General features: G+C 34.8%; 1 protein-coding gene across 4 annotated transcripts in view; it reads left to right on the forward strand.

The window, feature by feature from the left end:
- Positions 1–12,184, forward strand: part of CNKSR2 (connector enhancer of kinase suppressor of Ras 2) — a gene marked incomplete at its 3' end in the record, with an annotated part of 257,646 nt that overhangs the window by 96,144 nt on the left and 149,318 nt on the right. For all 4 annotated transcript variants that reach the window (XM_082681111.1, XM_082681112.1, XM_082681113.1 and 1 more), the window contains exon 5: positions 3,115–3,156. In XM_082681111.1, coding sequence (XP_082537237.1) covers positions 3,115–3,156 — 42 coding nt within the window. The remainder of the gene's footprint in view (positions 1–3,114; positions 3,157–12,184) is intronic.

Below are 12,184 nucleotides of genomic sequence, written 5' to 3' on the forward strand. Positions count from 1 at the left end.
CACTGCAGTAGCTTAACTGTGTTTGGGTGTACTTTCATTGCTTTTGCAGTAATGCCTTTATTTTCTTTGCCTAAAGGACCTACTTTTTTCTAAGACCCAATTAAAAGCCACCTTTCCTGATTTTTTTAAGGCAAAGTTAAAGTTGTTTCCTCCTCTACTTCCCCAGCCCCATGATCCTGCCTTTATTATAGTAATTATTGGTGTCCCAAAAGTCTTAGTGCATATTTAAGCTTTAATAACTTCACATATATAAATATGGTGCAGACATCATTTGAATTTTAATTATTTCAATTTCTTTTACAATCATTTAGTTTTATATCAAATGGTAAGTTTTTAATTTTAATATTTGTGTGTGACAGTTTTTTAGACCCATGGAAATACTCGGCCACCTTAGTCACCGGATGTAGCTCCCTTAGACTTTATCTTGTGGGGTCATCTCAGTATGCATCAGTGCTTCATTCTTTGAATAATACTAAGGCCAGGATCACAAATGTAATCCTTTTAGTCACTGAGGAGGAGCAGCTGATGAAAGTTTTTACAAAGTTTGAAATTTGACTTGCACAATGTATAGCCCAATACAGTGGTTTTGTTGAATTTTAATAAGAAATATATTAATATTTTTAAATTTTAAATAATTGACCTTTCATATGTTGATTTGTATAACTTCATGGCATTTATACTTCTAAAGTTATTGAAACGTAAAACTGCATGAAGACTAGAATTCTACATATTTTAACTTATTTGTGTGAATGCCTATCTCCTTAAACTGCACTTCTCTAAGCCATGTTTTATTCATCCTTACATCCTTAACACAGATGATTAATATTTGCTGAATCAAGAGGAAAAGTACATCTATTATACATTATCCAATTGGTTTAATATATTCAATATTATTAAACTGTTACTAAATATATTTAGATACATTTAGTATATGTAAAATCTAGCTTCAAACATATTAATATACTTAATATTTAGTAATATTTACTGTTTCCATCCATTACAGTTATCCTTTTAGATGCTCAAATTGTTCCATCTCTGGCCAGTGAGAATCTCTTCATGTTGGCTTCTGAGTCCTACTGACACAATACTCGTAGTCTTTAATAGCTTCTTTCTATCTTGTGTCACAATATAATCCATGCTCCTCTTGTACAGTTCCTATCCCAGATCTGGTATTAGCCATTTTCCAGGAAGGCTTGGGAAATGGTATTTGAAGACCACCAATTGTGGGGAGTTCGTTTATTACTAAATTGGTCATTGTTTCTATGCTTTTTCAGTGGACAGAGCTAAGAGAAGCATACAAACATACATACATACATAATACATCAAGAGACTCTGAGGTTTTTACTTAACTTCTTATATATGTATCTGCTTTCTCCCATGCTAAAATTACTTACCAATGTCACCAAGAGTGATAGAATGATACTGTCATATAACTGTTCAATTGCTTCATCCTATAAAACACACACAACAGTTTCAACAAAACAGTAACAGAATAACAACACTACTACCAAACCAACAATATGGTTACTGAAAATAGTATAAGATTTTGGTTAACAGTTCTTTTTCTTATATCATACTAGGGATGTACAAGTAGAGTATATTTTAAAGAGACTTGAAATAGTTACTCTGTGTGATTATTCTATCACTAGCAGAATATTCATTTAGATCATATTTACTTTTTTCCTTGAGAAGAATCCCTTTGAAGTTTGAACATTTAATCATATCCTCTGATTCTAGGAAGGTAGGTAATTAATGAAACTTGCATCCATTACAGCTGAAGCTAGCTGTAGAGGCAGCATGGGGAAACTGGGCAACTTCCCAGCTTTTCCCAAATCGTCTCTTCCCAGTGTAATTGTGTTTGAAGTTAATTCTGTAAAATTGGACTCTTCCAAATTCAGATGTAAGTACAAATGCACTTTCCAAATATAAATGTTTTATCTACACCTTGGCTCCTCTGTACACATAATTCATAGTTAATTATTAAGAGTTGACTTTATATGAGTATATAGACACAGATATGATGGTGTTTGCAGCAAACTTCTCCTTTGGTACAGAATGGCAAGGCCCAATCCTTAAGTATTTCTATTAGTTTGTGAAATGAATTAGGCCAAATTTAACTTTAAAATTTTTGGCCCGATGAGAATATGTACTTCTTCTGACAAGGTATTGTGGTGAAGTGGCATTACCAAAAGCTATGTTGAGTAAGATTCCTTTGTGTCAAAATTAAATTCAGGGGAAAAAATGACGTGGATTCTCATTCCTCGAAATATGCAGTGTTGTGGAATATGGATATTTTTTTCAAAGTTAGATAGCCAAATAATAATTAGTTAACTTTATATTTTAACATAAAAGTAATTAGTTTAAAATTTTTAAATGATACAGAGCAACAATAATTCATACTTAAAATGTTTTTATCATTTACTGTATGCCAGATAGTGCTAAGCCATTTATTTCATTTCCTCATTTGATTCTCACACATCCTTATGGGTTTACTTATAATATCATGCCCATTTTATAAAGTCCTTGAGTAAACTGAACCATAGAAACACGAAGTTTCTAAGCAAAGATCATTTTGCTATATTACTGCTTATTGTAAGTCTAGCAATTGCAGATAAAAAGACAATGGTGAATTTTTAAAAATAATTTTTTTGTAATTTCAGGAACTCAAATTTAGGCAAGAACTATAAACTTGATATTCATTAGTAGCATATATCAATTTTAAGTGCATAATAAAAGTGTATTTAATATCTTGCAGCAAAGTATTTTTGAGATTTTTGATATGACTATTGAAATAAGTACTAGTGTTTTTCTTAATGTTCCAATCTATAATAAATCAGTATTTGAAATGTTGGAAATATTTCAACAAAATACATTTATCACATGTAAAAGTTTAGACAGGAAATGATTATAGTAATTTTTCCAATATTTGTTTTTATATCTATTCAATGTATATTATCCTTTATTATGTGTGTTTAAAATTAGTAAAATTAGAAAACACAGCTAAGCAAAAATTAAAATCCCTGTAACTGACCATCAGAGCTAACCAATGTGAATATATTAGTTAAAAGGAATGCTTGATTTTTTAAAATTAATGTATATGTTTCTTATTTTTAGGATTGTACTGTATATGAAACAGAAAATAAAATTCTTCATGTGGTAAGTATACTTGGATTTATTTTCACCTTCATTACAAAATATGTATTCCTTTGTTTAACTAGCTATTAAGTAAAAAGCTACAGCCTATAAAAAAGTGAGCCCTGTATATTTTATAGGAAAAGTACAAAAAGATCAAAACGTAACAGGTTATATTAGTTATAACCATTCTATTGTAACTTAATAGAAAAATATGACACAGTACTTTAAGATTGTAGTATGTAGCAAGGTTAAAATGCAATAAAGAATCTAGAGAAAAGGAAATTTGAAATAAGAATTTTTCACTCTTGACCTGTGACAAAAAGAGATCAAAGTATTTGGCTGTATAACAGAGATAATTTACCTCTGTTGTCATTTGGATGAAGTACTTCATAAAATAATCAAACTGCCTTTACTCTGATTCTGTGTTCACCAACCTTCTAAATTTTAACTTGGCCATATTTATTGAATCAATTCATGACTTTGCATGTGTTTCATTTTATTACTAGAAATACTGAGTTATGAGTACATTATACTTTGTAGAAAGGCATCTTCTTTCTTCTTAATGAAGTTTGCTGGTTTTCTTTTTTTTAATAAATTTATTTATTGTATTTATTTACCTTTGGCTGCATTGGGTCTTCATTGCTACACACTGGCTTTCTCTAGTTGTGATGAGCAGGGGCTACTCTTCGTTGAGGTGCACGGGCTTCTGATTGCGGTGGCTTCTCTTGTTGCAGAGTATGGGCTCTAGGCGCGCGGGCTTCAGTAGTTGTGGCATGTGGGCTCAGTAGTTGTGGCTCACGGGCCCTAGAGCACAGGCTCAGTAGTGGCGCACAGGCTTAGTTGCTCCACAGCATGTGGGATCTTCCCGGACCAGGGCTTGAACCCGTGTCCCCTGCGTTGGCAGGCAGATTCTTAACCACTGCGCCACCAGGGAAGCCCTTGCTGCTGCTTTTCTTTGTTAATCCATTTCTTGGTTAATGCTCATCTGCCCTAATAACTTCACCTCTATTAGATATGAGTGACAGCATAAATAACATTGAAGAAGTTTAGAAATAAATGCAATATATTTACTTCGGCGATTTTGCATTTCAGCTAGTGAGAATTTAAAGATCTTGTCTGATAATGATTGAGACAGTGGATTGCATTAACCAATCAATTCAGCTCAGAAAGCGCTTGTATTTTCATGTTATTATTCTACTGCCCTTCCTGGCCTTTTTACGCAAGGATGGCCCAGCCTTCACTAGAAGGTTGTATACTTGTGTATTACTTTTCTAACAGTAAGAATTATTTTTTAAAAATAATAAAATAGTATAGTATTCCACTTGGTATGTAATGCTGGGATACTTTATTTATTTATCTATTTATTTTTGAAGCATAGTTAACTTTACAATGGAATACTTTCTTTAAAACAAAATTTTCAGAAAAGTCTCTTTCTAGGTTTCCTGTAATATAGAAGAAATCACTTAGAGTCTAAAAATCTGTGTCTGAATCCTAGTTCTATCACTTTCTATCTCAGTGACCTTAGTCAAGTGATTTAACATTTTTTGAGCTTTTGCTCTTTTTTAAGGTAAACTTTAACAATTAAAAAAAATTTACTAAGATAAAATTATGTTAGTTCCAGGTATACAACATAATGATTCAATATTTGTAAGAGACTTTGTTCTTAATATGTAAGGCGAGTACGTGTACTCATATAACCTAGTAGAGATTACAGTAGCTTGAGATATGCACTAGAACATAAACCGCCTCAGACCAGACCCAATATCTTTATTTTGTCTGGAAGGTAAGGGAGGCATTTGTCAAGAGGAAGGAGAACTTATCACTTATGAAAACCTGCTCTATCCTAGGAATTCCAGAGGCAGTACAAGCATCAGAGTGTTCTTCAATACCTGGGCAAACTGAGATAGCTCAGGAAAGTTGTAAGGTGTGTCTTTTCCTGACATAGATCTCTATTTAAAGATGAGTAAAGAAAAAGAATGGGAAAGAGAAGAGGAAGTATCCTCTCATATATTAGAAGAAAATCTTTCCCCATGAAGTAAGTTTATTAAGAACATCTATTTAATATTCTCAATAAGAACTAAAAGAACATTGTTTTATTAAAATAGAATACCATACTATAAAGAAGGTAAGGCCACTATAAACTGAGCATAATATGGACTAAGAAAACAGTCTCTAAAACTCAGAACATGGAAAAAGAAATTAAACCATGCTGAAAGCAGCAAAAAGCAGACTCGATATTGAAGAAAATTGAAACAGTGAGACACAAGATAAACTTTAATGATGCTCAGTTATTTAGTAAATTACTGAAAAGACAAAAAATGAGAGAAGATAATAGCTATGGAGTATAGATTATGGATAACCCACCTTCAATTAATTGTTAGTTTCTAAGAAAGAAAGTAATAGGAAACAAAGATATAATAGAATAATTTAGAAATAGAAATAGGGAAATTTGGATTACTCAACAAAGTCAGAAAATGTGTTGGAAAGATAACAGCTTCAACAACAAATGAACTTATATACAAAACAGAAATAGAACCACAGACATAGAAAACAAACTTACGGTTACCAAAGGGGAAAGGTGGGGGGAAGGATAAATTAGGAGTTTGGGATTAACATATACACACTACTGTATATAAAATAGGTAACCAACAAGGACCTCCTGTATAGCACAGAGAACTATACTCAATATTTTGTAATAACCTATAAGGGAAAAGAATCTGAAAAAAAATAGATATAAATGTGTGTATAGCTGAATCACTCTGCTGTACACCTGAAACTAACACATCATTGTAAATCAACTATACTTCAATTTAAAAAAAGAAAAATTTCAAGATATTTTCTGTAACATTTTACAATTTCTATGGCAAGAAGCAACTTTACATTCATTCAACCAGTGGCAAGAGAGAGATGTGAGGTTTTGACTTCAAAGAAACAAATTTTAGAGTGTATTCACATATTTACTCTGAAACCCTAACTGCCAGAAGACAATGGAACAAAATCCATAAGCCTTTGAAGCAAAACTGTTTATATCTAACTAAATTATCATTCACAAGTGAAAGCAATAAAAAGATATTTTTAGATCAGCAAGATCAGTAAAGGACCATTTTGAAAAGTATACTTGAATATGTTTACCAAATAAATGAAACAAAAGTTGAATTCCAGGATAGGAAGGTAGCAAAGGCCTGAAGGTGAACAACAAAACCAGATGAGATGGTGTCTTAGTTCGTTCCCGCTGCTTTAACAAAAATACAGTAGACTGGGTGGCTTAAACAACAAACATTTTTCACTCTTCTGGAGGCTAGGCTGTCCAAGATCAGGGCACCAGTAGATTTGGTGTCTAGTGAGGGCCTGTTCCCTGATTCATAGAGGGTCTTCACACGGTGGAAGAGGCAAGGGGAGCTCTGTGGGGTTTCTTTTATAACGACTCTAATCCCATTCAAGAAGGCTTCAAACTCATGACCCAGTTACCTCTCAAAGGCTCCACTTGCAAATACCATCACACTGGGGATTAGGTTTCAGCATATGAATTTGGGGGGGATACAAACTTTGAGTCTATAACAGATGGAGAGAAATAAAAAAGTATATGAGTTCTAACTACTATTTTTTAAATGAGGGTTTTTAATGATAAATCAAAAATATAATGCAAATATCATTGAATTTATATATTTTTTAAAGAGACAAGCTCTGTATTTCTAAATTAAACCACGAAGACTACCATTACTTTCCAGTGGCAGTTATCCTCAGAAAACAAGGATTTCCTGTAAAACTAATGAAATACAAATTTTCACCGATCGATTCATAAACACAAATACACATACACACACTAACACACACTAAAAATATCCAAATGCTGGTGAGAATCTGATGAAATTAGAATGGACACACCGTATTGCTAGGCATGTACGTTCATAAAACCTTTTTAAGTTTTAGTCAATTTCAAGGCTCAAAAACATTAATACTGTACTAACATTTATGTAGTGTTTAACATATGCCTTAGGCACTATTTTAAATGCTCGGTATAAACTAACTCATTTGGTCCTCATAACAACCTTATGAGGTAGGTATTATTACTATCATCTCCATTTTACAGATGAGGAAACGGAAGCATAAAGAGGTTAGATGACTTTTGCCAAGTGACACAGTTGGTCTGGCCCCAGAGTCCATATTCCTATACTATCTTGGGAATCTAGTCTAAAAATAAATTCTAAAACATAATAGCGTTTTCTGTAGAAAGAGTTTATAGCAGAATTATATGTAATAATGAAAAATAGGCAATAATAGGTTAATGCTTCAGTAAACTATGGTGTATTCACAGGATTAAATATTCTATTTAATACTATTTGAAGTTGTATTTGTGAATATATGATTTATGAATAAATTATCCATAAATAAATTTATGAATATACCAAAAATATTTTGTGACAATATTAATGGAAACATTCTAAATGATAATGTTAAGTAAAAACCAGATTCAAAGCATTATAAACACAGAATAAATCACCATTGAAAATTGAAAAAGAAAATATTCAATATTAATATTTACTGTGTTTATTTGGTAAGATGATAGCTGATGTTTTTTGTTTGTTCATTTCAAATGTCCTCCCAAGTTTCTTCAGTTAGTTTATGTTACTTTTATAATTTTTCATTATAAAAGTAAATATTTATTATGTTTATAATCCTGATGGCCTTGAATGGATAGTTTTATTCTCTACATAATGAAATAGTCAAAAGAAACTTGGACAATCCATAGGTTACATTTCCTGTTCAGCTTTTTTATCTTTAAAATTGGAGAGAGTTGTTTATGAGAAAGTAGTAGACTCTGAGGACCAAAAAGCTGGGTAGAAAAGAGGGTTGGTTGGTTTCAGTGGTAGACAGAGATGTCCATCAATATGAAATGTGAGAATGAATAAAAGGAGACTGGGCAGCTTGGGTTTCCTTGGAATTTGCCATTAAATATAATGGGGCAGATGGCAGAGTGTGACCGTAAAGGACAAAAGGAAATGCAGATATCAATGTACTATATATCTGAGTGCTTGTCACCTGATGATAAAGAGGAATATATTTCACCTCTCTTGATTTGATATTTCCCTCTCAGTTAGGCTTTGTCGCTGATTTCGTGTTCCCTGGCATGCTGGAGCCCATCTGTTTTTGCTCTGCACAGATCCTTGTTTTATACAGGAAATCAGATGCAGGGAATCTGGAGTTCTCTTCAGTTCTCTACCCTACTTTCCCCTTACTGCCACCTTTCACTACAATCTTTGAATCTGGAGACAGAAGCATTCCCGAGAAGCCATTTCAGACCTTGTGCTTTAGCAGACTTATTCTGCTTGTCACAGCTCTGCTGCTCTCGCTGGTGAACCGCGAACACTTGTCAGCTTTGATAAGCTCATGGAAATCCCAGGCCAGGCATTGATCATTAAAGTCACATTGTTTAAATCAGATTGTACTGAACTCAAATACACCTTTTACATTAACCAACAGTGTGATCTTGTATATGGCACTTGCTTTGTGCTAGCATTTTACCCTCATCGTTTTTATAAAAATAATGAGAGGAATAAATAAAGTAAATGCCTATTTTATTATTTTAGTGTTAACACTATCTTTTCGTTGTGTAGTACTTTACAGTTTACAGGGTATTTTCATGAATGCTCTCTCTTCTCTCTTCTCTCTTCTTTCTTTTCTCTCCAAGCTATTTTTTTCATTATTTATTTAGGTTTGATCATGAATTAGGCTTGTTTTGGCTTGTTAACTATTTGTTTCATTTCATGAAAATTTTGTGTGTACTTTTTTCCTTCCTTTAAGTGTATGTGTTCTTTACTCTGAAGCTCCATTTGGGTTGAGATTATTGTTCCTTCTCCGCTATCTAGACTAGAAATGGCTAAAACCGCATAGAACCAACAGTTAGGTTAAGAGAAGAGCCTGGAGGAGAAAATTAAAAGGTCATTTTAGACTTTGCCCCACCATCTATATCATATCATTTATGTAAGCATAGTTTCCCTCTTCTAATCTTCCAAAACCTTGCGGATGTAAGTACTAGGGCAGCAGCATGCCCCATAATAAAAGTCATCATATTAATATTTTATCTTTAGAGATTTCTTGAAAACAGTGGCGGTCTAATTACTTTATAAAAATAATCTTATTTTGGTCCCTGAAGCTGTGAAATGGCAGCTTTGCCAATTATAGACTCTTCTCTTAAAGCTGTGATCTTGGGCCATTGCAAACTGAATGTTTTTGTATGGTTGACATTTTGGTTGTAACTGTAGCATTTGAACATACAAATTATGGTCAGTCTCATTAAAACATGAATTGTAATACTGAGTTTTGTAGATATAAAGCATTAGGATGCTTCTTTGTTTGAAAGTTAATGTGACCCTTCTATTTTGGCCCCCTTCACTGTCTTTGTGGTCAATGTAAAGAAGCACGCTAACTCTATTACCGAAATAGGCCTTGATTTCTTGAGTGTCGTATTAGATTATCTTCAGGTTTTGGCAGTTTGGTGCTTTATTGCTTTATAAATTTTTTAACTGTAAATTAAGTTCTCCACAACTGATGTCTTGTGCGGGAATGAAGACATCCAGATAGAGTATGATGGAGTTAGAAGTTGTTTGTCTTTTATGGGACAAAAAAAAATGTGTGTATACTAATGGGAATGTAACCACACATAAAAAAATCAAAATAATCTGTTTTCACTGTCTTTTTAGTGTGTCTTTATGATTTGGATACAGTATGTAAGTTGGTATATTATGGATGTTTTTGCTAATATCACATTTGCTGAAAACATTATGCATTGTAAAATGCTTTCATATTCAGATTGACTCAGAGTGTACAATCCTCACTCTCAAAGAGTGTTCATTTTAGTTGTTGAGTCAAGTGAGGCTGAGTAATGTAATAGAAAGAGCAGCAATTTGAGAGTTAAAAAGATTTTGTGTCCTGACCCCATTCTGGCACTTACTAGCTGTGAACAAACTAAATTAGCCTTTCTGATTACGCTGGGGGATTGGAGTGTCTGTGATTTCAAAGGTCTAAATGCCACAAATCTTTGGTGACTAACTCACAGGATCAGTAGAAAACAGTATGACCACATAAAAGAGAGAAATTTGGGGCTTCCCTGTTGGCACAGTGGTTGGGAGTCCGCCTGCCAATGCAGGGGACACGGGTTCGTGCCCCGGTCTGGGAGGATCCCACATGCCGCGGAGCGGCTAAGCCCGTGAGCCATGGCCGCTGAGCCTGCGCGTCTGGAGCCTGTGCTCCGCAACGGGAGAGGCCACAACAGTGAGAGGCCTGTGTACCAGAAAAAAAAAAAGAGAGAGAGAGAGAAATTGAAGGACTATCTTAATCTAAGACCATTCTTTATGTGATCAAAGACACTATGGATTTTTAAAAACTATAGTTATTGTTACTATAAATGTAAAGATTTCTTCAAAAAGATAATTGAATCAGTCTGGAGATGGATATCACACGATAACTTAAACAAGGGAAGTTTAATCTAAATAATTACTAAACTGTGATAGAAGAGTACCGATATAGATGTAAAGAGACTCTAAAGCATGCCCTAGGACTGGGGGAGAGTATCCAAGGAAGGACAGATTGAGGTGGACACCTTCCCCCACACTGAGGGTCAGAAATCATTAGAACAGTCAGGTTGCGGCTTCATTGAGTTGCCTAAACCAGAGCTGGCCCAGACAAGCAGGAAACAACCTTCCAGGATACAGGCAAGTGATGCTGGTAGGAGAGCTCACAGAGAGAGTAGGGTGCTGACGTGGGTATGAGGCTGAGAGGGCCACAGGATGGTGGTCACTGAGCCCAGACTGAGGCTGTGAGGTCACTGAGGGACTGCATAGTCTGGGCATCATGGATGTCCCCACACACGTGTGTCACTGATGGACCTTGTAGCAGAAGCAAGAAAAAGCAAAACACTGCCCAAAGGGAAGAGAAGCCTCCTTCTCCCTGCAGTATCCCTCCAGCACCCTCTACTGGCACAAACTTAACACTGTCCTTACTGTGAAGTAGATATATTTGAAGAGACCTGCCTGTCATCATAGAGGAAACACTGAAGGGTGAATTTGGAGCTGAGAACCAGTAAACTAATAACTGGTACAATGCAATTAGCTCTTTTCTCCATAAAATCATATATGGAAACTTTGAATTTCTCTACTATATGTAAAGACATTGCTCCCAGGTCTCTGCTATTTGTTCCCTATTTGCCCATAAGCTGTATATATACTGCCTGGATTTTCCAGAAGCTCATCCAATCATAATGAACAGCTTCACTCTTGCTGTTTGAATCTAAAGTAAAATTAAATCATCTTCCTAATAACCTACATCTTATTCGAGCCACTAATATGTCCAGACCCTTGTTAATCTTGAGCCTGGAAAGTAGTGTGCCCAAGAATGAGTACTCCTCTCATCTGTCTGGGGACTCCCTGCAAGCCTGCCTGGCTCTGCTTCCTGCCCCTGAGAGAGCAGGCAAATAGGGTGGAGATTTTCCCAGATCCAGTTCTGGTTTCCAGCTGACTGTTTCCCTATCAGAAATCAAAGGAGCAATGGAGACTCTTGTCCCACCTTTAATTCAGACCAGGATGTCTCAGGAAGGTAGTTGGAAGTTGGAAGTGTCATGCGTCCACTTCTTGCTCATCAATGTAGGTGCACATTTGGGACTGATGTTCTCTCACTGTTTCGTACTGACTTCATCATTCTTAGATGATTATTATTTTAAAGTGTTATTGCTTCTTTTCCGTGATCAGGAACACAAGGACAGCATGGTTAATGTCAGTGATGTTAAGGACAAAGCCAAATACATCACCGGAAACACTGTCCCAGGTTGAGAAATCCTTGAGCATAGCAGTGGCATTTGAATCATGGAGTAGATACCCAGTGATTGTTGAATGAATGCATGGCTTAATGAAGCAGTGGTGATGGTGATTTCTTTCCGTTTTGCTAATTGTTTTGTTGTGTTTTTTCCCCACCATCAGAGTTTGAAAGCTAAAGGGATTGCAGACTTTTCCAGGCCTTGTTGGAACAAAGTTCATATGACCTTTATTATTTATTT

The sequence above is a fragment of the Grampus griseus genome (genome assembly GCF_964374135.1).
Source record: "Grampus griseus genome assembly, chromosome: X".
NCBI classification, from domain to species: domain Eukaryota; kingdom Metazoa; phylum Chordata; class Mammalia; order Artiodactyla; family Delphinidae; genus Grampus; species Grampus griseus.